Source organism: Hypanus sabinus, chromosome 13 (genome assembly GCF_030144855.1).
Source record: "Hypanus sabinus isolate sHypSab1 chromosome 13, sHypSab1.hap1, whole genome shotgun sequence".
NCBI lineage: Eukaryota > Metazoa > Chordata > Chondrichthyes > Myliobatiformes > Dasyatidae > Hypanus > Hypanus sabinus.
Window position 1 is genome coordinate 31,249,719 of NC_082718.1, and position 22,230 is coordinate 31,271,948.

Here is a 22,230-nt window from a genome sequence, read left to right on the forward strand (position 1 = left end):
ACCTGGTGGGACACCCTTTCAGGCTTTGGTACCTTCTGCCTGCTGGGAGAGGGGAGAAGAGAGAATGTCTGGGGTGGGTAGTAACTTCGATTATGCTGGCTGCTTTACTGAGGCAGAGGGCAGTGTCAACAAGAGTCCATAGCTAGATCCTGAGCTGTGTCAACAACTCTCTGCAGTTTCTCGTGCAGAGCTGTTGTCATACCAAGCTGTGATGCATCCTGGCAGGATGCTTTCGATAGTGCATCAATAAAAATTGTTGACCCTTCATCGGGAGTGATCTTGACCCAAAATATTCCCTTCCATGGAGCACACCCTCCTGGCTTGGAAACACTGGATATAAACCCTGAATTGCCCTGCTCAGCAACTCCGTGGGAGCGCACTTACCAGTGTTCGATACCAGGTGGCTCTCACCACCTTCCCCAGGGTGTTTAGGGATGGTCAATGAATGCTGGGTTTGTCCAAGACAAAACATTGTGTCTATTTGGAGCACTGTTCGCAACGATGGGTGCCATACTACAGGAAAGGTGTCGTCAAGCTAGAAGGGATGCAGTAAAGAGTCACCAGGCCTTTGCCTGGATTGCATTTGAAAGTTTTTTGTGCATAAGATGTGCTAGAAATCGTGCAATCTGCGAACTGCTGAGGGCCAGATCAGAGGCATTCAGGTCTGGCAACCAAGAAAGTTACAAGAGGTCCGGGTACGATCTTCAGAAAGCCACCTCACAGGCGGAGTGGCAATTCCGGACTAAACTTGAATCTCTGAAGGATACTCGACAGTTGTGGCAGGCTTGAACGCTGTCACCGCTTACAAAGTGATATCAAGCGGAATAGGTGACAACAGGGCTTTGCTCCCAGATGGGCTCAACGCCGTCTATCCTCGCTTTGACCGTCAAAACATGGAGGAACCATCACAGACACCCACAGTCCCTGATGACCCTGTGATTTCAGTCTCTGAGGCCAATGTGAGCGTATCCTTCAGGAGGATAAACCCATGAAGAGCAGAACTAAAGACCAGGACTGATCAACCGGCTGGGATCATTTAACGTCTTGCTTCAGCAGTCTAAGGTACCCATCTGCTTCAAGCTTATACTGGTGCCTAAGAAGAACATGATACCCCGCCTCAATGACTGTTGTCCAGTAGCATACCACTGTGATGAAGTTTTTTGAGTGGTTGGTGATGAAACATATCAACTCCTGCCTGAGGCAAGACTTGGATCCACTCCAATTTGCCTACCGGCACACTGTCCATAGCAGATGCCATCTCACTGGCTCTTCACTCAACCCTGCAACACCTGGACAGCGAAGATGTACACTTCAGGATGCACATTATTGACTACACCTCTGCATTCAATGCTACCATTCCCTCAATGATTCTGTTATGGTTATTGGCTTTATTGAGTACGCCCACAAGGAAATGAATCTCAGTTGTATCTGGTCACAGATAATGTACTTTGATAACGAGTTTGCTTTGAACTTTGAATGTTCTCCCCTCGACTGTGTGCGTTTCCTCTGGGTGCGCCAGTTTCCTCCCACAGTCCAAAGACGTACCCTGAAACCTCAACTTAGCATTCAACTCCAACATCCTCCCAATCACCGAGATCAGACTAACCGGTCTTTAATTTCCTTTCATCTGCCTCTCACTCTTCCTGAAGAGTGGAGTGACAGTTGCAAATTTCCAGTCCTCTGGAACCATGCCAGGATCTGAAAGATCATTACTAATGCCTCTACATCTCTTCAGCTAGCTCTTTCAGAACCCTGGGGTGTAGTCCACCTGGCCCAGGTGACTTATCTACCTTCAGAGCTTTTAGTTTCTCGAGAACCTTCTCACTAGAAATAGCAACTGCCCTCACTTCTGCTCCTAACATTCTTAAACCTCCACCTTACTGCTCCTGTCTTTCACAGTGAAGACCGATGCAAACTACTTATTCAGTTTGTCCACCATTTCCTCGTCCTCCCATTACTACCTCTCCAGTGCCATTTTCCAGCACTCCAATATCTACTCTCGCCTTTTATTCAGAAAAAAAGTTTTGTATCCCCTTTGATATTGTTGCTGCTCTGCCATCATTCTTGCTAATGTTCCCCCTAATCAACTTTGACTAGCTCCTCTCTTGTGCTTCTGTAATTCCCTTTACTCCACTGTAATACTGACACATCTGACTTTATCTTCTCCTTCTCAAATTGCAGGGTGAATTTGACATGAGTTTGCTATTTCCCACTGGAATTTGCATCCCACATTCCAGCTAATGTTCAGAAGCTTGGATATAATTCCCATCAGGTTTTTTTTATCTTTGCAGTTTCTTAACTCTAACCCATGAGGATTCTACAACTTCTGACCCTATGTCACCTCTTTCTAAGGATTTCATTTCATTGTTTACCAATAGAGCTACTTCCTCTGCCTACTTGCCCGTCCTTTCAATACAATGTGCATCCTTGGATGATAAGCTCCCAACTATAATTGCCTTTCAGTCTCGACTCAATAATATCCACAATGTCTTACTCTCATCATGCCTACAATGTCTACCTGTCCAACCACATCATCTACCGTATACTGCCTACATTCAAATATAACACCTTGAGTCCTGTATTCATCAGCCTCTTCAATTTTGCCTCCAGATTACACTTCAACTCATCGCACTGACTGCAATTTTGCCCTAACATCTGCCTGTCCTTCCTCACAGTCTCACCACACACTGCCTGCCTTCACTGCCTCATCCTCAGCCTATCATGCCAGTTCCCATCAAATTAGTTTTGGGGAGCACAAACTGAGATACACAAGCCCTTGCGTCTGACACAAAGGCCAACTGATCCATCTCCACAACATTAGTACACACTTCCCAGTAAGACTCTCAGTGAGAAAGACCTTGACCACTGAGCTTATCTGTGTCGCTTGTGATTTTATAAGCACCCATAAGACTATAAGACATAGGAGCAGAATGAGGCCATTTGGCCCATCAAGTCTGTTCTGCCATTCAATCACAACTGATCCTTTTTTCCCCTCCTCAGCCCCACTCCCCACCCTTCTCCCCGTAACCTTTGATGCCGTGTGTCCAATCAAAAACTTATCAAACTCTGCCTTAAATACACCCAACAACCTGGCCTCCACAGCTGCCCGTGTTAACAACTTCCACAAATTCACCACCCTCTGGCTAAAGAAATTTCTCTGCATCTCTGTTTTAAACGGACGCAGCTCTATCCTGAGAATGTGCCCTCTTATCCTAGACTACCCTACCACAGGAAACATCCTTTCCACATCTACTCTGCCTAGGCCTTTCAATATTTGAAAGGTTTCAATGAGATAAGACCATAAGGTATAGGAGCAGAAGCAGGCCATTCGACCCTTTGAGTCTGCTCCACTGATCCATGGGCTGATCATGCCCAGTCTGCCCCCCATACACTCTGATGCCCTGGCTAATCAGGAACATATCTATCTCTGTCTTAGATACACCCAATGACTTGGCCTCCACAGCCACTCATGGCAACAAATTCCACAGAGTTGCCACCCTCTGACTAAAGTAATTGCTCCACATCTCTGTTCTAAATGGACATCCTTCAATCTTGAAGTCGTGCCATCTTGTCATAGACTCCTCTACCACGGGAAATAACTTTGCCATATCTAATCTGTTCAGGCCTTTTAACATTCGGAATGTTTCTATGAGATCCCCATTATTCTCCTGAACTCCAGGGAATACAGCCCAAGAGCTGCCAGACTTTCATCATCTGGTAACCCTTTCATTCCCATGAATCTTCTCTGAACCCTCTCCAATGTCAGTATATCCTTTCTAAAATAAGGAGCCCAAATCTGCACACAATACTCCAAACACGAGGAAATCTGCAGGTGCTGGAAATTCAAACACACACACACACAAAATGCTGGTGGAACACAGCATTCTCCCTATAGATGCTGCCTGGCCTGCTGTGTTCCACCAGCATTTTGTGTGTGTTGTTTTCACAATACTCCAAGTGCCTTATAGAGCCTCAACATCACACCCCTGCCTTTATATTCTACACCTCTAGAAATATACGCCAACATTGCATTCGCCTTCTTCATAACTGACTCAACCTGGAGGTTAACCTTTAGGGTATCCTGCATAAGGACTCCCAAGTCCCTTTGCATCTCTACATTTTGAATTCTCTCTTCATCTAAGTAATACTCTGCCCATTTATTTCTTCCACCAAAGTGCATGACCATACACTTTTCAACATTGTATTTCATTTGCCACTTCTTTGCCCAATCCCCTAAACTATCTAAGTCTCTCGTTTCCTCAATGCTACCTGCTCCTCTAGCTATCTTTGTATCATTGGCAAATTTAGCCACAAATCCATTAATCCCATAGTCCAAATCATTGGCACATATCATAAAAAGCAGCGGTCCCAACACCGACCCCTGTGGAAATCCACTGGTAACCGACAACCAACCAGAATAGGATTCCTTTATTCTACTTTCTGCCGATCAACCAATGCTCCACCCATGCTAGTAACTTCCCTGTAATTCCATGGGCTCTAATCTTGCTAAGCAGCCTCATGTGCAGCACCTTATCAAAGGCCTTCTGAAAATCCAAGTACACCATGTTCACTGCATCTCCTATGACTACCCCGTTTGTAATTTCCTCAAAAAATTGCAGTAGGTTAGTCAGGCAGGATTTTCCTTTCAGGAAACCATGCTGGCTTTGGCCTATCTTGTCCTGTGCCTCCAAGTACTCTGTAAGCTCATCCCTAACAATCGATTCCAACAATTTCCCAAACAGTGATGTCAGGCTATCAGGTCTATAGTTTCCCTTCTGCTGCCTCCCACCCTTCTTAAATAGCAGAGTAACATTGCAATGTTCCAATCATCCAGTACCATGCCAGAATCTATCGATTCTTGAAAGATCTTTGTTAATGCCTCCACAATCTCTCCAGCTTCTTCCTTCAGAACCCGAGGATGCTTTCCATCAGGTCCAGGAGATTTATCCACTCTCAGACCATTAAGCTTCCTGAGCACCTTCTCAGTCATAATTTTCACTGCACATACTTCACTTCCCTGTCACTCTTGAATGTCCTGTATACTTCCACTATGAAGACTGATGCAAAATACGCATTCAGTTCCTCTGCCATCTCTGTGTCTCTCATTACAATATCTCCAGCGTCATTTTCTATTGGTCCTATATTTACCCTTTATATACTTAAAGTTTTTAGTCTTTTTTTTCCTTTTTAAATCTTATTAATTTTAAACATAGATACAGAGAGTTTGAGAATACATATTAATAGGTTAAAGTATAAATACAAATAAATGATAATCCATATATAATAACCTCCCAAACTCATAGTAATTATGAAAAAAGGAGTAAATAAGAAAAAAAACCTAACCAACATGGGCCATTGCATTATGTCAAATATACACAGTAGCGTCAATAACTCCGTACCTTCATCCAAATAATTAAGGATAATAAGAGTAAGGTTTAGGAAAAGTCAGTTTAACTCATACGAAAATGTTGAATAAATGGTCTCCAAGTTTCTTCAAATTTAATTGAAGGGTCAAAAACAACACTTCTATTTTTTTCTAAACTCAAACAAGAAATAGTTTGAGAAAACCACTGAAATACAGTTGGAGGATTAATTTCTTTCCAATTCAATAGGATAGATCTTCTAGCCATTAATGTAACCAAGGCAATCATCCGCCGGGCTGAGAGGGATAAACGACTATTATCCACCATTGGTAAACTGAAAATTGCAGTGATAGGATGCCGTTACAATTTAATATTCAGAACTTTTGAAATAATACCGAAAATATCTTTCCAATAATTTTGCAAGCAGGGGCAAGACCAAAACATGTGGGTCAATGAAGCAACTTCAGAATGACATCTGTCACGGGTTGGATTAACATAAGAATAAAATCGAGCAAGTTTATCCTTGGACATGTGAGCCCTATGTACAACCTCAAATTGTAGTCTTTTCTTTGATATTAGTCAAGAGCTTCCTTTCATAATTCATCTTTTCCTTCCTAATGACCTTCTCAGGTTTTCTTCAGCAAGTTTTTAAAAGCTTCCCAATCCTCTATCTTGCCACTAGCTTTGGCTTCAACGTATGCCCTCTCTTTTGCTTTTACTTAGACTCTGACTTCGCTTGTCAGCCATGGCAGTGTCCTCCTTCCATTTGCAAATTTCTTATTTGGAATATATGTGTATTGCACTTCCCTCATTTTTCACAGAAGTTCCAGCCATTTCTACTCTGCTGTCCTTCCTGCTAGTGTCCCTTTCCAGTCAAGCTTGGTCAGTTCCCCTTCATGCCATTGTCATTTCCTTTATTCCGCTGAAATACCGACACATTGGAACTTAGTTTCTCCTCAAATTTAAAAATGAACTCGATCATATTGTGATCACTGTTCCCTAAGGGTTCCTTAACCTTAAGCTCCATCACCTCCAGATCATTGCACAACACCCAATCCAGCACAGCCAATCCCCTAGTGAGCTCATCAAACTGTTCTGAAAAAACATCCCTTAGACAGTCTACAAATTCTCTCTCTTGAGGTCTAGTACTGGCCTGGGTTTTCCCAATCCACTTACATGTTAAAATCCCCAACGATTATCATGAGTTCACCCCTTATCCTCCTAAATTCCAACAAGTACAGACCCAGAGCTATTAAATCTTCACCTAATGATAACACTTTCATTCCCAGAATCACCCTTCTGAACCTCCTCTAAGCCCTCTCTAATGCCAGCCCATCTTTTCTTAAATGAGGAGCCCAAAGTTGCTCACATTACTCAAAGTGAGGCCTCATTAGTACTTTATAAAGCCTCAGCATCACATCCCTGCTCTTGTATTCTAGACCTCTTGAAATGAATGCAAACATTGCATTTGCCTTCCTCACCACCGACTCTACCCGCAAGTTAACCTTTAGAGTGTTCTACACAAGGACTCTCAAGTCCCTTTGCATCTCAGATTTTTGCACTTTCTCCTAATTTAGAAAATAGTCTACATATTTATTTCTACTACCAAAGTGCATGTCCATGCATTTTCCAACATTGTATTTCATCTGTCTAAATCCTTCTGCAGCTTAACTGTTTCCTCAACACTATCTGCCCCTTCACCAATCTTCGTATCATCCGCAAACTTAGCAACAAAGCCATCTATTCCATCATCTAAATCATTGATATACAGCATAGAAAGAAATGGTCCCAACACCAATCCCTGCGTTACACCACTAATCACTGGCAGCCAACCAGAAAAGGATCCTTTTTATTCCCACTCGCTGCCTCCTACCAATCAATCAATGCTCTAACCACGTCAGTAACCTTCCTGTAATATCATGGGCTCTTAACTTGATAAGCAGCCTCATGTATGGCACCTTGTCAAAGGCCTTCTGGGAGTCCAAATATACAACATCCACTACATCCCCTTTATCTATCCTACTTGTAATCCCCTCAAAGAATTCCAACAGATTTGTCAGGCAAGATTTTCCTTTAAGAAACCATGCTGACTTTGTCCTATCTTGTCCTGTGTCACCAAGTACTCCATGACCTCTTCCTTAACAATTGATTCAAACATCTTCCCATCCACTGAGGTCGGGCTAAATGGTCTATAATTTCCTTTCTGCTGCCTCTCTCCTTTCTTAGACAGTGGAGTGACATTTGCAATTTTCCAGTCCTCTGGCACCATGCCAGAGTCCAATGATTTTTGCAAGATCATTACTAAAGCCTCCACAATCTCTATCGCTACCTCTTTCAGAACCCTAGGGTGCAGTTCATCTGGCCCAGGTGACTTATGTACCCTTAGGTCTTTCAGCTTTTTAAGCACCTTCTCCCTTGTAATAGTAACTGCACTCACTTCTCTTCCCTCACACCCTTGAACATCTGGCACACTGTTAGTGTCTTCCACAGTGAAGCCTGATGCAAAATACTCATTTAGTTCAACTGCCATCTCCTTGCCCCTGTTATTATTTCTCCAGCCTCATTTTCTAGTGGTCCTATATCCATTCTCATCTTTTTTTTTAAACATACTTGAGCAAACTTTTACTACCCACTATCTAACTGTTTGCTCGCTTGACTTCATATTTCACCTTTTCCCTTCTAATGATTCGTTTAGTTACTTTCTGTAGGTTTTTAAAAGCTTCCCAATCCTCTATCTTTCCACTAATTATTGCTTTGTTGTATGCCCTTTCTTTTGCTTTTAGATTAGCTTTGACTTCCCTTGTCAACCACAGTTATATTATTTTGCAATGTGAGTATTTCTTTATTTATAGAGTACATCTACCCTGCATCTTCCTCACTTTTCCCAGAAACTTGCACCACTGCTCTTCTGCTATCATCCCCACCAGCATTTTCTTTCACTTTATTTTGGCCAGCCCCTCTCTCGTATCACTGTAATTTCCTCAACTCCACCAAAATACCATTACTTTACTTTCTCCATATCAAATTTCAAGCTGAATTCAATCATATTGTGATCACTGCCTCCTAGGGGTTCCTTTACCTTAAACTCCCTAATCGCCTCCGGTTCATTACATAACATCCAATAGCTGATCCCCTAGGCTCAATGACAAACTGCTCTAAAAAGCCATCTCTTAGGGAAACTCACTCTCTTGAGATCCATTACCAACCCGGTTTTCCCAATCAATCTGAATGTTGAAATCTCCCATGACTATCACAACATTGCCCTTTTGACTCATCTTTACTATTTCCCACTGTAATGTGGTCCACATCCCAGTTACTGTTATAACTGCCTGTATACAACTGCCATCAGGGTCCTTTTACTCTTGCAGTTTCTTAAGTCAACCCATAAAGATTCAACCTCTTACAATCCTACCTCACATCTTTCTACTGATTTGATGCCATTCTTTACCAGCACAGCCATGCCACCTCCTCTGCCTACCTCCCTATTCCTCCAATGCAACATGTAACCTTGGACATTCAGCTCCCAACCATAACCATCCTTCAGCCACGATCCAGTGATGGCCACATCATACCTGACAATCTGTATAAGTGCAACAAGATCATCCAGCTGATTTCTTATACTCTGTGCACTGAGGTATAACACTTTGTGCACTGTATTTTCTATCCTTTTTGATTCTGCATCCCTCATACACTGACACTCACCCTGTTGACTGCAATTTTGTCCCATCATCTGCCGGCCCTTCTTCACAGTCTGACTCCATGCTAATTTGCTTTTTTATCATCTGTCCTATCCTGAGACCCTTACTCTATTTCCCACCCCTCCGTCAAATTAGTTTAAACACTCCCAACAGCGCTAACAAACCTGCCTGCAAGAATATTGGTCCTCCTTGGGCTCAGGGGCAACCCGTCATTTTTGAACAGGTCATACCTCCCCAGAAGAGATCCCAATGATCCAAAAACCTGAAGCCCTGTCCGCAGCACCAGCTTCTGAGCCACGCCAAATCATCCTGTTTCCACCCTCACTGGTGTGGGCACAGGCAGCAATCTAGAAATTACTACCCTGAGGTCCTGATTCTCAGATTTCTGCCTAGCTCTCTAAATTCTCTCTTCAGGACCTCTTTGCTTTTCCTTCCTATGTCATCGGCACCAATACATCTGGCTGCTCTCCTTCCCTCTCTAAAATGCTGTTGATGCTATCTGAGATGTCCCTGACCCTGGCAACTGGGAAGCAATATACCACTCGAGTGTCTGGTTCATGTCCACAGGATCTCCTGTCTTCATAAGATCGCTCCTCAATCTCCTATCCTCCATTCCCACCCTATTCTCACCTTGCAGCAATGGAGGATGAGAGGTGACTTGATAGAGGTGTTCAAAATGATAACGAGCATATATAGAGTGGACAGTCAGAGACCTTTCTTTCCCCAGAGTGGAAAGGGCTAATATCAAAGGACACCATTTTAAAGCGGAGGTTCCCAACTTGGGGTTCGTGGACCCCTCGATTAACGGTAGGGGTCCATGGCATAAAAAAGCTTGGGAACTCCTGTTTCATGGTGAGTGGAAAAAAGCACAGGTGTCAGAGGTAGTTGTTTTTTTAACCACACAGAATGGTAGGTGGGTAGAACACACTGCAAGAGTGGTGATGGTTGAGGCAGATACACTAGGGCAGGGGCTCCCAACCTTTCTAAGCCACAGACTAACACCATTAAGCAAGGGGTCTGAGGACTCCAGGCTGGGAATCCCTGGATTAGGGACACTTCAGTCTCTAAGGTACGTGGATGACAGGAGGGCTATGTGGGAGAGAATGGTTAGACTAATCTCAGAGTAGTTTAAAAGGTGAGCAGAACAACCAGACTACATTCTATCCAGTCAGCCCCAGTAACTTCCTCCTCACTTCTTGCACCGCTCCAGTTTGGTGACTCTTTCCGAGAGCAGGGCAACCAGAACTAAACACAGTACTTCAAAGGTGACCGTACAAACACCTTGAACAGATGCAACATGGTGGCCCCGCTGCTGTGACTCAACAGTCTGACCAAAGACCAGGGTGCCATACTACTTCCACACCGCCCTCTCTAACTGCGTCACCACTTGAATTTAATTAGACCCTCACTGTGCCGGGCATAAATTCTTCCCAACTGGTTTCAAATCACACTCCACAGCGCTTCTAAGAAACATCCCAAGCTGTTTCATGGCATTAAAAGCACCGGCATATTCACAAAGTGCTGGAGGAACTTAGCAGGTCAGGCAGCATCTGTGGAGGGTCGTGAAGTCAACTTTTTCGGGCTGAGACCCTTCATCAGGGCTGGAGAACACGGGAGATGAAGTCAGAAGCATGGGGTTTTTTCCACTCCACAGATGCTGAGTTCCACCAGCATTTTCAAAGTTTAAAAGTTATTATCAAGAACATATATGCCATAAACACGAGTAAGTCGGCTGATGCTGGAAATGCAGAGCTACCCACAGAATGCTGGAGGAATGCAGCAGCCAGTCATCATCTACGGAGAGGGATAAACAGTCGACGTTTCGGGCCGAGACCCTTCTTCAGGACTGAGAAGGGAGGAGATACCAGAATAAAAAGTGGGGGGGGGGGGAGAGAAGGTGGAGGAGGCTAGCTGGAAGGTGATAGGTGAAGCCAGCTGGGTAGGAAAGGTCAAGGGCTGGAGAAGAAGGGATCTACTAGGAGAGGAGAATGGATCACAGGAGAAAGGGAAGACGAGACCGAGAGGGACATGATAGGCAGATGAGAAGAAGTGAAATGTCAGAGTGGGGAATAGAGAAAAGGTGAGGGGAGGGGGAAGAGAAATTTGTTCACTGGAAAGAGAAATCAATATTCATGACTTGAGGTTGCAGCGTACCCGGATGGAGTACAAATAAAACACAAGGTGTTGCCCTGAGGGTGGCCTCGTCGTGGCACAAGAGGCGGCCATGGACTGGCACGGCGGAAGGGGAATGGGAATTAAAACCTTTGGCCACCGCGAAGCCCCACTTGTGGAAGATGGTGCAGAGGTACCCCAGTTTACGGTCGGCGCGTCTCACCAATGCAGAGAAAGCACCATCTCCACTGGGAGCAGGAGCACTGGGCACAACAGACAACCCCAATAGATACGCAGATGCAGTGCTGCCTCACCTGGAAGAACTGGTTGGGGCCCTGAATGGAGGCGAGGGAGGAGGTGAACAGGCAGGGGTAGCTCTCAGGCTACTTGCAGGGAAAAAGTGCCCAGAGAAAGATTATTAGGGAGGGACAAATGGACATGGAGGGAGAGATCCCTGCAGAAAGCGGAGGTAAAGATTCTTTTTTTTCAGGCATTCACAGTAGAAATAAGACATAGAATCGGTGAAAAACTACAAAGACTGACAAACAACCAGTGAGAAAAAGAAAACACTGTGCAAACACAATAAATAATATTCAGCACATGAGTTGTAGAGTCCTTGAAATTGTGCCTATAGATTGTAGAATCAGTTCAGAGTTGAGGAGAGTGAAGTTATCCAGGAGTCTGATGGTTACAGTGGGCAGACAGCATGGCCTGGGTGGCTGGCCTCCCTGCCTATCACTAACAGCACTCCATGTAAATGTGCTCAATGATAGGCAAGGCTTTGCCTGTGATGGACTGAGCTGCAGGAACCCACTTTTTGTCGGATTTTCCCTGTGTTGTGCGTGCGTGCGCGTTGCTGAAGATTTCCAGCACTTGCAGAATCTCGTGTAGCTTATTCACACTGTATGGCCTCTCCCCCGAGAAAACCCCAGTTAACTCAGCTCCCAACACCTCCCACTGTCTCGAGATTAATGTCATTTCCAGTCCGCAGCTGTAACGGAGAATGAAATAATTGTTGCTCCTCAGCCGGCGTAGCGTATAAAAAGCACACCGGGATAAAGAACACAATAATTTTTAAAAAATACATACAACTTCACGCGAAGCTTTTTTTCACAGGTTTTTCCACCATACTTTACAAATGGCAATAATCATAACTTTTCAGGGAAATAAAATAGCACAGGTACAAAGTTAAACTATTCCATACTGTTACTGGTAACAGTTAACGTGAAGTACACTCGAGTTCACACACTTTGGCGCTTTTCTACTTGTCAAGCAACAGCCAGCCCCGACTCCACAGGCAAAACTCGTCAGAAATACTTGATTTAAGTTCTGGCATGAGGCGGGGGTAGGGTACGTGTACAGAGGAAGGGCAGACACTTTTAACACTTGCTGCATTGCTCTTTGTAGGAAGCAGCCACTCTCTCCCAAACCGAAACCAAAGTTACATCAGTGCGATTTCCCCGCCAAGCAAACGGCGCTGGGTATATTGGAGAAAGGGGAGCCTGCTCTACCCCTCACAGGGGCCTGGGATCGAAACACTAAGTGCAGTTAAATAAACAAAAAAAAATACACAAGGGAAAGTTGGGCCAGGTATTGTTAAAAAAAATCGATGTACTCGCAGTCTCTGTCTAGCCGGTTTGAATGATTAAAACAGCGACAAGATCTCTGGAATTGTAGATAAAACGACTGTCGGAACCCGTGTGAAGATCCGAATTCCAGTTGCAAGGGAGTCCCGGGAAACAGTGCACAGACCCGGGGGCCAGCTACAAGGGAGTCCCGGGAAACAGTGCACAGACCCGGGGGCCAGCTACAAGGGAGTCCCGGGAAAGAGTGCACAGACCCGGGGGCCAGCTACAAGGGAGTCCCAGGAAAGAGTGCACAGACCCGGGCGCCAGCTGCAAGAAGGTCCCGGGAAATAGTATAAAAACCTGGGCTCCGATTGCAAGATAGTCCCGGGAACCAATGCAAGGTCCCCGGCGCCAGCACAATGGTTCCGGGAAACCTAATGGAAGGTCACCCTGGACCGTCAAAGCAAGAGCCGCAATGGAGGCGGCGAACTCCGTGCGGGGCCCCCCCGATGCATCGGCCCTGTCGGCGTGACCATAGCCCGAGTGCGCGGCCCCCTCCCAGCAAATACTCACTTCCTCGCATTTCAGCCATCTTGCTTTCCCATTCAAACATGGGGGCGCGTAAAAGACGCTGTATTAGAATGTAAAACTCCTCCCTCCCGCCTGCCGAGAGGGGCTGGTACTGACACAAAGAGTGCAATGCACTCTGAACGGGGGAGGCGCTGGAAGCCAGACCCAAGGCCCCGGCCGGCCAGCTTGCGGACCGCTTCCTATTGTGTGCGTATCGTTGTATCTCGAGGGGACCGGCTCTGGCTCCGGCTCCGGCTGCGTGCGTCTCTTTGCGGATGCCGCAACCTGGGGATTGTTGAGGTTGGGTACACGGGGAGAGGGAAAGCCGGGGGGGAGAAACAGCTGGAAACTAGTTCGGTGCTCCGGTCGGTTTGCAGACCGGGAGCTCAGCCGTCGCCGCCGCTACAACCCAGCAGACCGTTTCCCTGCAGAAAAGCACAAGGCAAGGCCAACGTTTGGGGTTGCCGTGTCCCCGTCCGTAGCGTGAACGTGTTTCGCCTGCGCTAAAATGCCCGGAGAGAGGGTATCGCTCTTCAATACTGGGGTTACTAAAATAAAAGCCTCTTGCCGTGTCCTAGCACACACCGAGCCCTCTGCATTCATTTTCTTTTTTTAAAAAAATAATCACCCTTGTGTGTATTACCCCTACCCCCCCCACCCCCACGGCCAGCCTCCGTGACGGCCTCCAACCGTCAGGTGTCAATCATTCCCAAAAAAGGTCATACCTCTGCACTTCCCCCTCCACCCCGCACTCCTTATCCTAAGCCTAACCGTTTGTGCAGATGCCTCTGTGTCATCCAGCACGAAAGCAGGCCCTTCGGCCCAACCGGACCATGATGGCCAAGTTGCCTGCCCAAGCTAGTCCTATTTACCTGTGTTTGACCTATATCCCTCTGAACCTGACAGTGGAGGTTTGAGATCAGAGTTTTCCTGCTCCTGGATGAGCTGGCGAGCTCCACCTGCCTGTAGTGACTGGTTTTAAGGTGCCAGTAACCTGCCTTTGCCCCCTCTGTCAGTAGAAAGGGTTCCACAGGTCTTAGTAGCTAAGGCGCACGTGAAGGCCAGGAGCTGGCCTTGTTTGTCAAAGGCTGCCTGAGACACATGCCAATAGAGCATTTAATAGCTCATAGGAGCTTCTCCCCCCACTATAACCTTCAGGAAACAAACCCTGCCTATCCATGCACTTATCCAAATGTCTTTTAAATGTTATTATTGCACCTGCCTCTGGCAGCTCATTCCATATTCTCGCCACACTCTCATCTACATGAAGAAGTTGCCCCTCAGGTTCCTATGAAGTGTAATTTGTCCCATTTGCTCACATTTGGCTTGTATCCCTCCATGTGGGTGCCAGAACGTGTTGCGACACCTGGAGGCTGCCTCCAGCACAATCCATTTAGTTGTTCATGCAAACAGCGCACTTCACTGTACAGTATGTTTCGATATACATGTGACAAAGCTCATCTTTATTTTTAAACCCTTCCATGTACTTGTCCAAATGTCTTCTAAGAATTGTTATTGTGCCCACCTCTACCACTTCCTCTGGCAGCTTGTTCCCCATACTCATCACCCTGTATCTGAAGAACTTGCCCCTCAGTCCCCTTTAAATGACCTATGCCCTCTAGCTTCAGACTCCCTCACCCTGGAAGAAAAGACTTCAACCATCCACCTCATCTAAGCCATTCATGATTTTATTAACATCTGTAAGCTGGCCTGTGATGATCAACTGGCTGGAGTGTTCACTGAGATCTTTAACCACAATCTGAGATACTAACCCACTTCATGCAAGCTTCAATTATACCAGTGCCTAAGAGGACATGGGAACCTGCCTCAATGACTATCATTCAGTATCACTTACATCACAGCAATGAACAGTTTTGAGAGGTTGGTGATGAAACATACCAACTTCTCTCCAATTTGCCATCTCATTGGCTCTTCACTCAACCCTGGAATGTCTGGACAACAGAGATGCATATATCAGGGTGCTCTTTATCGACTACAACTTCGCATTCAATACTAGCATCCCCTCAAAACTAATCAATAAGCTTCAAGACCTTTGCCTCAATACCTCCTTGTGTAATTGGGTCTTCCGATTAGCATCAACATATCCTCCACAATCTCCATCAGCACAGGAACTCCACAGGGCTGTGTGCTTAACCCCCTGCCCTACTCACTCTACACTGTGTGGCTTAGCCCAACTCCAATGCCACTTTCAAGTTTGCTGACACCACTGTCATTAGCTGAATCAAAGGTGGTGACAAATCATCATATAGGAGGGAGATTGGAAATCCGGCTGAGTGGTGCCACAACAACCTCTTACTCAATGTCAGCAAGAACAAGGAACTAGTTATTGACTTCAGGAGGAAAAAACCAGAGCTATCAGCCAGTCCTCATGAAAGGTAAATTCCTCAGTATAATTATTTTTGAGGACTTTTCCTGGGCCTAACACGTAAGAACAATTATAAAGAATGCACAGCAGCACCTCTACTTTTTTAGGACTTTGTGAAGATTTGATATGACATCTAAAACTCTGACAAACTTCTATAGATGCATAGGACTGGAAAGGAAAAGAAAATAAAGAGACAGGTAGTGATTATGTTGTTGTTGATGCCCGACCAAGGCACACGTTGAGTAGCAAAGTAGCATAACAATGCTGGAGACCTGGGTTCAATTCCCGCTACTGTCTGTAAGGAGTTTGTACACTCTCCCCGTGACCATGTGTGTTTCCTCCGGGTGCTCTGGTTTTCCCTCACATTTTGAAGACTTGCAGTTCGGAGGTAAATTGGTTTAGGGAGTGTAATTGGGTAGGATGGGCTCATTGGGCCAGAAGAGCCTGTTACCATGTGATATCGCTGAATAAAAGTCTGCTTCCTCTTTCAACTACGGCTGATTTTTTAAACCCATTATCCCAACCAATGCGTGAACCAACCTTTATTCTGAGCAGGAAATTTTATTTACACAGCCTTGAAACCGCATGGCATTAAATTTTTTTTTGCAATAGGCACACTATGAATATTTGGAATGAAAATTGAAAAATCATATACATTTGATTTTGTTTATTAATTAAAGGGTATAATGAAGTACGGTGCAACTAGGAAAACCGTACACATTTTGTAAACTTTCTTTAGGTGCGCCCAATTCCAGCTGTGCAGCAACAAAGGTTATATGCCTGGGAGCATTTCAATGATTGCAGTGCTGAGCAGCTGAGAGGGAACAGTGCTCTCATCTTACCACTCCCCCCCACCCCCATTACACTTAAAACTCCCTCTCTTAATAATCAATACTAGGCTTTTGCTGCCCTCAGTGGCAATGGATTCACCACCCCATGCTGAAGAAATTCCTCCTCCTGTCAGTGTTAAAGGGGCATCTCTTTATTTCTGTGGGTGTGCCCTCAAATCCTAGAGTCTCCTACAGATAGAATCAACCTCTTCACATCCACTCTATCCAGGCCTTACAGTATCTGGTAGGTTTTGATGAAATCTTCACCTCCATCTTTCTTAACTCCATCGAGTACAGCTCCAGGGTCATCAAACACTTATTCATTGTTTGAAACCTTTTAAGAGGGAAAATTTAGCAAAATGCCCTTATTATTTCAAAGTTTAGACAGTGTACAATAAAATTTCTTAAGGCCTTATTCTGCATGTCAGTGGGTGTTTTATCATCCAGCCGTGCCCATTTCTTCTTAGATTTGACACAGCATTCAATTTCAAGGGGACAAGAATGTAATCACCACACTTGAGGGTCACCAAGCTGCACATGACACAGTGGCCTCTATTGAAACTGTTTTATTGGAAGCATTCACTTTAAGACTGTCTATTTGTACATTACAACTGTACGACTGCTCCCTCCACAACACATTCTTCTGGTGTTTTCCAGTCTGGCTTCTCACCACTCTGAGTTCCAGTGATGATATGATAACAGCATGATCCCATCCACCACTTATAGCATAGCATCCCACGGTAGATTGAGTTGTAGCCAGGTCAGTACAACAAACCACACCTCGTAGGATGAGAGGCGCCTTGACAAAGGAGTGGCATGGAAAGCGTGGACAACCAATGCCTTTTCCCCAGGATGGCAAGAGAACATAGAACCCTACAGCACAGTACAGGCCCATAACATTGTGTTAGCCTGTTAACCTACTCCGCGGTCAATCTAACCCTTCCCTCCTACATAGCCCTCCATTTTCTATCACCTGTGTACTGATACTAGAGGATATCTGCTTAAGGTGAATGGAGGAAAAAAGTCTGAGGTTTTGTTTTTGCACAGAACACACTGGCAAGGTTAATGTGACAAGAACATTTGAAAGTCTCTGCAGAGAAGATATACCAGGATGCTGCCCGATTTCTTATGAGGTAAGTATGAGAGAGCTAGGGCTTTTGTTTTTGGAGTTCAGGAGGATGAGAGACAACTTGATGGAGGAGTAGAAGATTATGACAGGCATAGACGGAACGGACAGCCAGAGACTTTCTCCCCCAGGACAGCAAAGGCTAATACAAGGACATCCTTCTAAAGGTGAGTGAAGAAAAGTATAGAGGGATGTCAAAGGTAGGTCAGGGTGATGGTAGAAGCAGATACATTAGGGACACATAAAAGACTCTTGGAGGCACATGGATGGAGGGTTTGGGCTGTGTGAGAGGGAAGGGATAGATGGACCATGGAGTGTTTATATAGGACAGCACAGCGTAGACTGAAGGGCCCATAGTGTGTTGTACTGTTCTATGTACACGAAGCTTATACAGTACCACTTACTTTTGTAGTTGTCATGGCAATGAAGAACAGCAGCACATAGAAATGCACTGGTATAAACTGTCAAGTTCAGAAACTGGCTCAGGAATGCCATAGCTTCTCCTTTTCTCATCCCTTGGCACATTTCCAAATAATTAACCCAAAGGTACAGAGACCCTTCATTGAATGTAACATTTTACTCTGCACAGAATTTATTCCTGATAAAAGGAGATCAGTCTCCCTGAACTAAATGACAGAACAAAATTTTATAAAGGTTATAAAGGACTGTTATCTTGTTTCAGACAATATTCAGTTAACATCAGAATGTTATAATATCACAACAAAAACTCCAATGAACTGAAACATTTAATTTTCTCTTTGTTGACACAACTTGACCTGCTGAATATTTCCAGGTTTCAGCATCTGCATATTTTGAGTTCAAGATCAAGTTCAAGACCACAATCCACATTCTTTTTTAAAGAAACAGAAAACTGTACATTTTATAAATAAACCCAGGACTGGTGGGTACAAAATGGATCCCTCAACAATTTGGATCACTAGCTTAAAGCGGTTCCTTTCTTGTCAGTCAGCTATGATGCAACTTCGATAGCGATTGCCTCTGAGATTCCCGTTTGCTGCTCAGTACACGTTACGTGAAGTGATCCATCCCTTCAAAGAAGAAAAGCTGGTGAGTAAGCGTCAAGTTAGAACATCAAAATGATTAAATATCAAAAGACTTGCACTCAGTGGCCACTTTATTAGTTACCTCCTGTGTCTAATAAAGTGACCACTGAGTCTATGTTCGTGGTCTTCTGCTACTGTAGCCCATCCACTTCAAGATTCAACATGTGTGTTCAGAGATGCACTTCTGCACACCACTGTTGTAACATGTGGTTATTTGAGTTACTGTTACCTTCCTGTCAGCTTGAACCAGTCTGGCCATTCTTCTCTGACCTCTCATTAATAAGGTGATTTCAGAACTGGAACTCACTGTTTTTTTCTGTTTTCCCCACACCATTCTCTGTAAATTCTAGAGACTGTTGTGCATGAAAATCCCAGGAGATCAGCAGTTTCTGAGATACTCAAACCACCCCATCTGGCACCAACAATCATTCCATGGTCAAAGTCACTTAGATCACATTTCTCCCCTATTCTGATATTTGGTCTGAACAACAACTGAACCTCATGACCATGTCTGCATGCTTTTATGTGTGCTCACTGTCTTTCTAATTCCAGTAAGTGAAACTACACTGTACATACATTATTTCTACTTTATATAGGCTGTGTATTTTTATGTGTTATTTGGTATAATTTGGCAACTTTATAGCTTAAAGGTTACTGGAAAGGGTGCTTCTGCCGAGAGTGCTTACGCTGAGTGTTTCTGGCGAGAGTGCTTGCGTGAGAGTTTCGCTACGGTGGACAGTACTGCAGTGATTGCAGAAAAGTATTCCTACTTTATATAGGCTGTGTATTTATCAGATCATTCCTGTTTTTACTATATATTACTACCATTCTAGGTTTTATGTGTTATTTGATAGGTTTTTTTTGGGTCTGCAAATGCTCACAAATTGTTCCCATATAAGTAATTGGTATTTGCTTCTTCACTTTACAACATTCAGGCTTACAAACCATTTCATAGGAACGCTCTACCTTCGGATAGCGGGGGAAACCTGTATTGTGTTTAAGTCAGAAACATTAAAAAACCTACAGGACCCTTCGGCCCACAAAGCTGTGCCGAACACACCCTTACCTTAGAAATTACCTAGGGTTACTCATAGCCCTCTATTTTTCTGAGCTCCATGTGCCTGTCCAGGAGTCTCTTAAAAGACCCTATTGTATCTGCCTCCACCACCGTTGCCAGCAGCCCATTCCACGCACTCACCACTCTCTGCATAGAAATGACTTCTCCTCTGTACCTACTTCCAAGCACTTTAAAACTGTGTCCTGTCGTGTTAGCCATTTCAGCCCTAGAAAAAAGCCTCTGACTATCCACATGATCAATGCCTCTCATCATCTTATACACCTCTATCAGGTCACTTTTCATCCTCCGTCACTCCAAGGAGAAAAGGCCGAGTTCACTCAACCTATTCTCATAAGGCAATTATTCCCCAATCCAGGCAACATCCTTGTAAATCTCCTCTGCACCCTTTCTATGGTTTCCAGGTCCTTCCTGTAGCAAGGCAACCAGAACTGAGCAAAGTACTCTGTGGGGTCTGACCAGGGTCCTATATAGCTGCAACATTACCTCTGGCTCATAAACAATCCCACGATTGACGAAGGCCAATGCACTGTATGTTTTCTTAACTACAGAGTCAACATGCACTCGATGCAACATCGAGTGGAATAGACACTCGATTCCATTGAGTGTCTATGGAATCGGACCCCAAGATCCCTCTGATCCTCCACACTGCCAAGAGTCTTGCTATAAATGCTATATTTTGCCATCATATTTGACCTACCAAAATGAACTACCTCATAGTTATCTGGGTTGAACTCCATCTGCCCCTTCTAAGCCCAGTTTTGCATCTTATCAATGTCCCGCTGTAATCTCTGACAGCCCTCCACACTATCCACAACATCCCCAACCTTTGTGTCATCAGCAAATTTACTAACCCATCCCTCCACCTCCTCATCCAGGTCATTTATAAAAAATCACGAACAGTAGGGGTCCCAGACCATATCCCTGAGGCACACCACTGGTGACCGACCACCCATGCAGAATGTGACCCGTCAACAACCACTCTTTGCCTTCTGTGGGCAAGCCAGTTCTGGATCCACAAAGCAATGTTCCCTTGGATCCCATGCCTCCTTACTTCCTCAATAAACCAATTGGAATTATGTTGTAGCTGTACATTTCTGAACATTCTATGAACCCATGAACAGTGCTTCATTCTATGCTTCTTTTGCACTGTTTATTTTGTAACTGTACTACTGCTGCTGCAAAACAATAAATTTCGCATCATACAAGACAGTGATAATAAACCTTATTCTGATAAAACTGGTTAGGCCACATCTGGAGCATTGTATTGTTCTGGTCACCCCCATTACAGAAAGGATGTCAAGGCTTTGGAGACGATGCAGAAGAGGCTTGTTAGAGGCTGCCTGATTTAGAGGGCATGTGCTATAATGAGAGGCTGGACAAACTTGGGTTGTGTTCTCTGGAGCGGTGGAGGCTAAGGGGAGATCTAATAAGAGATTTAGAAGATTATGAGAGGCATAGTAGTGTTAACAGTGAGTATCTTTTACCCAGGGATGAAATGTCGAATACCAGGAGATGTGCATTAAAATTGAAAGGCGGTAATTTCAAAGGAGATGTGTGGGGAAGTTTTTTTTAAATGTACAGAGAGTGTTGAGTGCCTGGAATGCACTGCCAGCAGTGATGGTGACGGCAGATACACTTAACGTGTAGACAGGCACATGAATATGTTTTTCTTGTGAATGTTATGTCTCTGATGTGACGTGCCTGTATTGCTGCAATAACAAAAACAACCTGACTTTGATGTTGACCCTGGGTATGCTGGCTTATGGCAACAATAAACCTGAACTTAAGGGTAGATAATAACAAATTATAATTTAAAAAAAATCTCCCATTTTTGTTTCCAAATCTGCACACCGACCAACCCTTTTCTCTCGCAAGAATCTTCAAGATACGTACCTTTTCATGGTAAGAATAGCTAAGATTTCATGGTTGCTGCTTTCTTTCAGTTGTAAATCTCTGAGGACAACCTAGTCAATAAAACAAAGAAGGGAGAAAGCAGTTGCTATTGTGTTTTAAATGGAACAATTCACACAATTACATTAGGTTTCCAAGGTGTAAAACAGATTTCACCTGTCATTTCTAATTCAAGCCAGAACTTTGACCATTTATTCCCCTCCATAGATCCTGTATGACCTGCTGAGATCCTCCAGTATTTTGTATGCGTTGCTCTAGATGACCAGCATTTGCAGAATCTCTTATAACAAGGATGTCAGGATCTGAGGGGTTCTGACAGTTGTCTCTCAATCCCAGCCGCTGCCAACAAACAGCGTGAGACCCTTCCACAGTAACTCATGGCATAGGAACTGCAGGGATGGAAGACAGCTCTGCTCTGTGCATCTACCATTAAAGACCTCAGACTAGTGTATTCAACCTATCCCCTTATTATACCTTCTGCACCCTTCCTTTCCAGCCCTGATGAAGGGCCTCAGTCTGAAATG

At 44.5% G+C, this 22,230-nt stretch overlaps 2 protein-coding genes across 3 annotated transcripts in view; both read right to left on the reverse strand.

Annotated features, from left to right (window-relative positions):
- Positions 1-13,363, reverse strand: part of LOC132403752 (histone-lysine N-methyltransferase SUV39H2-like) — a 54,510-nt gene extending 41,147 nt beyond the window's left edge. For both annotated transcript variants that reach the window (XM_059987411.1, XM_059987412.1), the window contains exon 1: positions 13,315-13,363. In XM_059987411.1, the coding sequence (XP_059843394.1) occupies positions 13,315-13,354 (40 nt within the window). In that variant the 5' untranslated portion in view covers positions 13,355-13,363. The remainder of the gene's footprint in view (positions 1-13,314) is intronic.
- A 5,018-nt stretch (positions 13,364-18,381) lies between these two features.
- Positions 18,382-22,230, reverse strand: part of hspa14 (heat shock protein 14) — a 37,233-nt gene continuing 33,384 nt past the window's right edge. Inside the window, exons 13-14 of the mRNA XM_059987407.1 lie at positions 21,689-21,759; positions 18,382-18,702 (exon numbers count right to left, since the gene is read on the reverse strand). Of these exons, the coding sequence (XP_059843390.1) occupies positions 18,624-18,702; positions 21,689-21,759 (150 nt within the window). The 3' untranslated portion in view covers positions 18,382-18,623. The remainder of the gene's footprint in view (positions 18,703-21,688; positions 21,760-22,230) is intronic.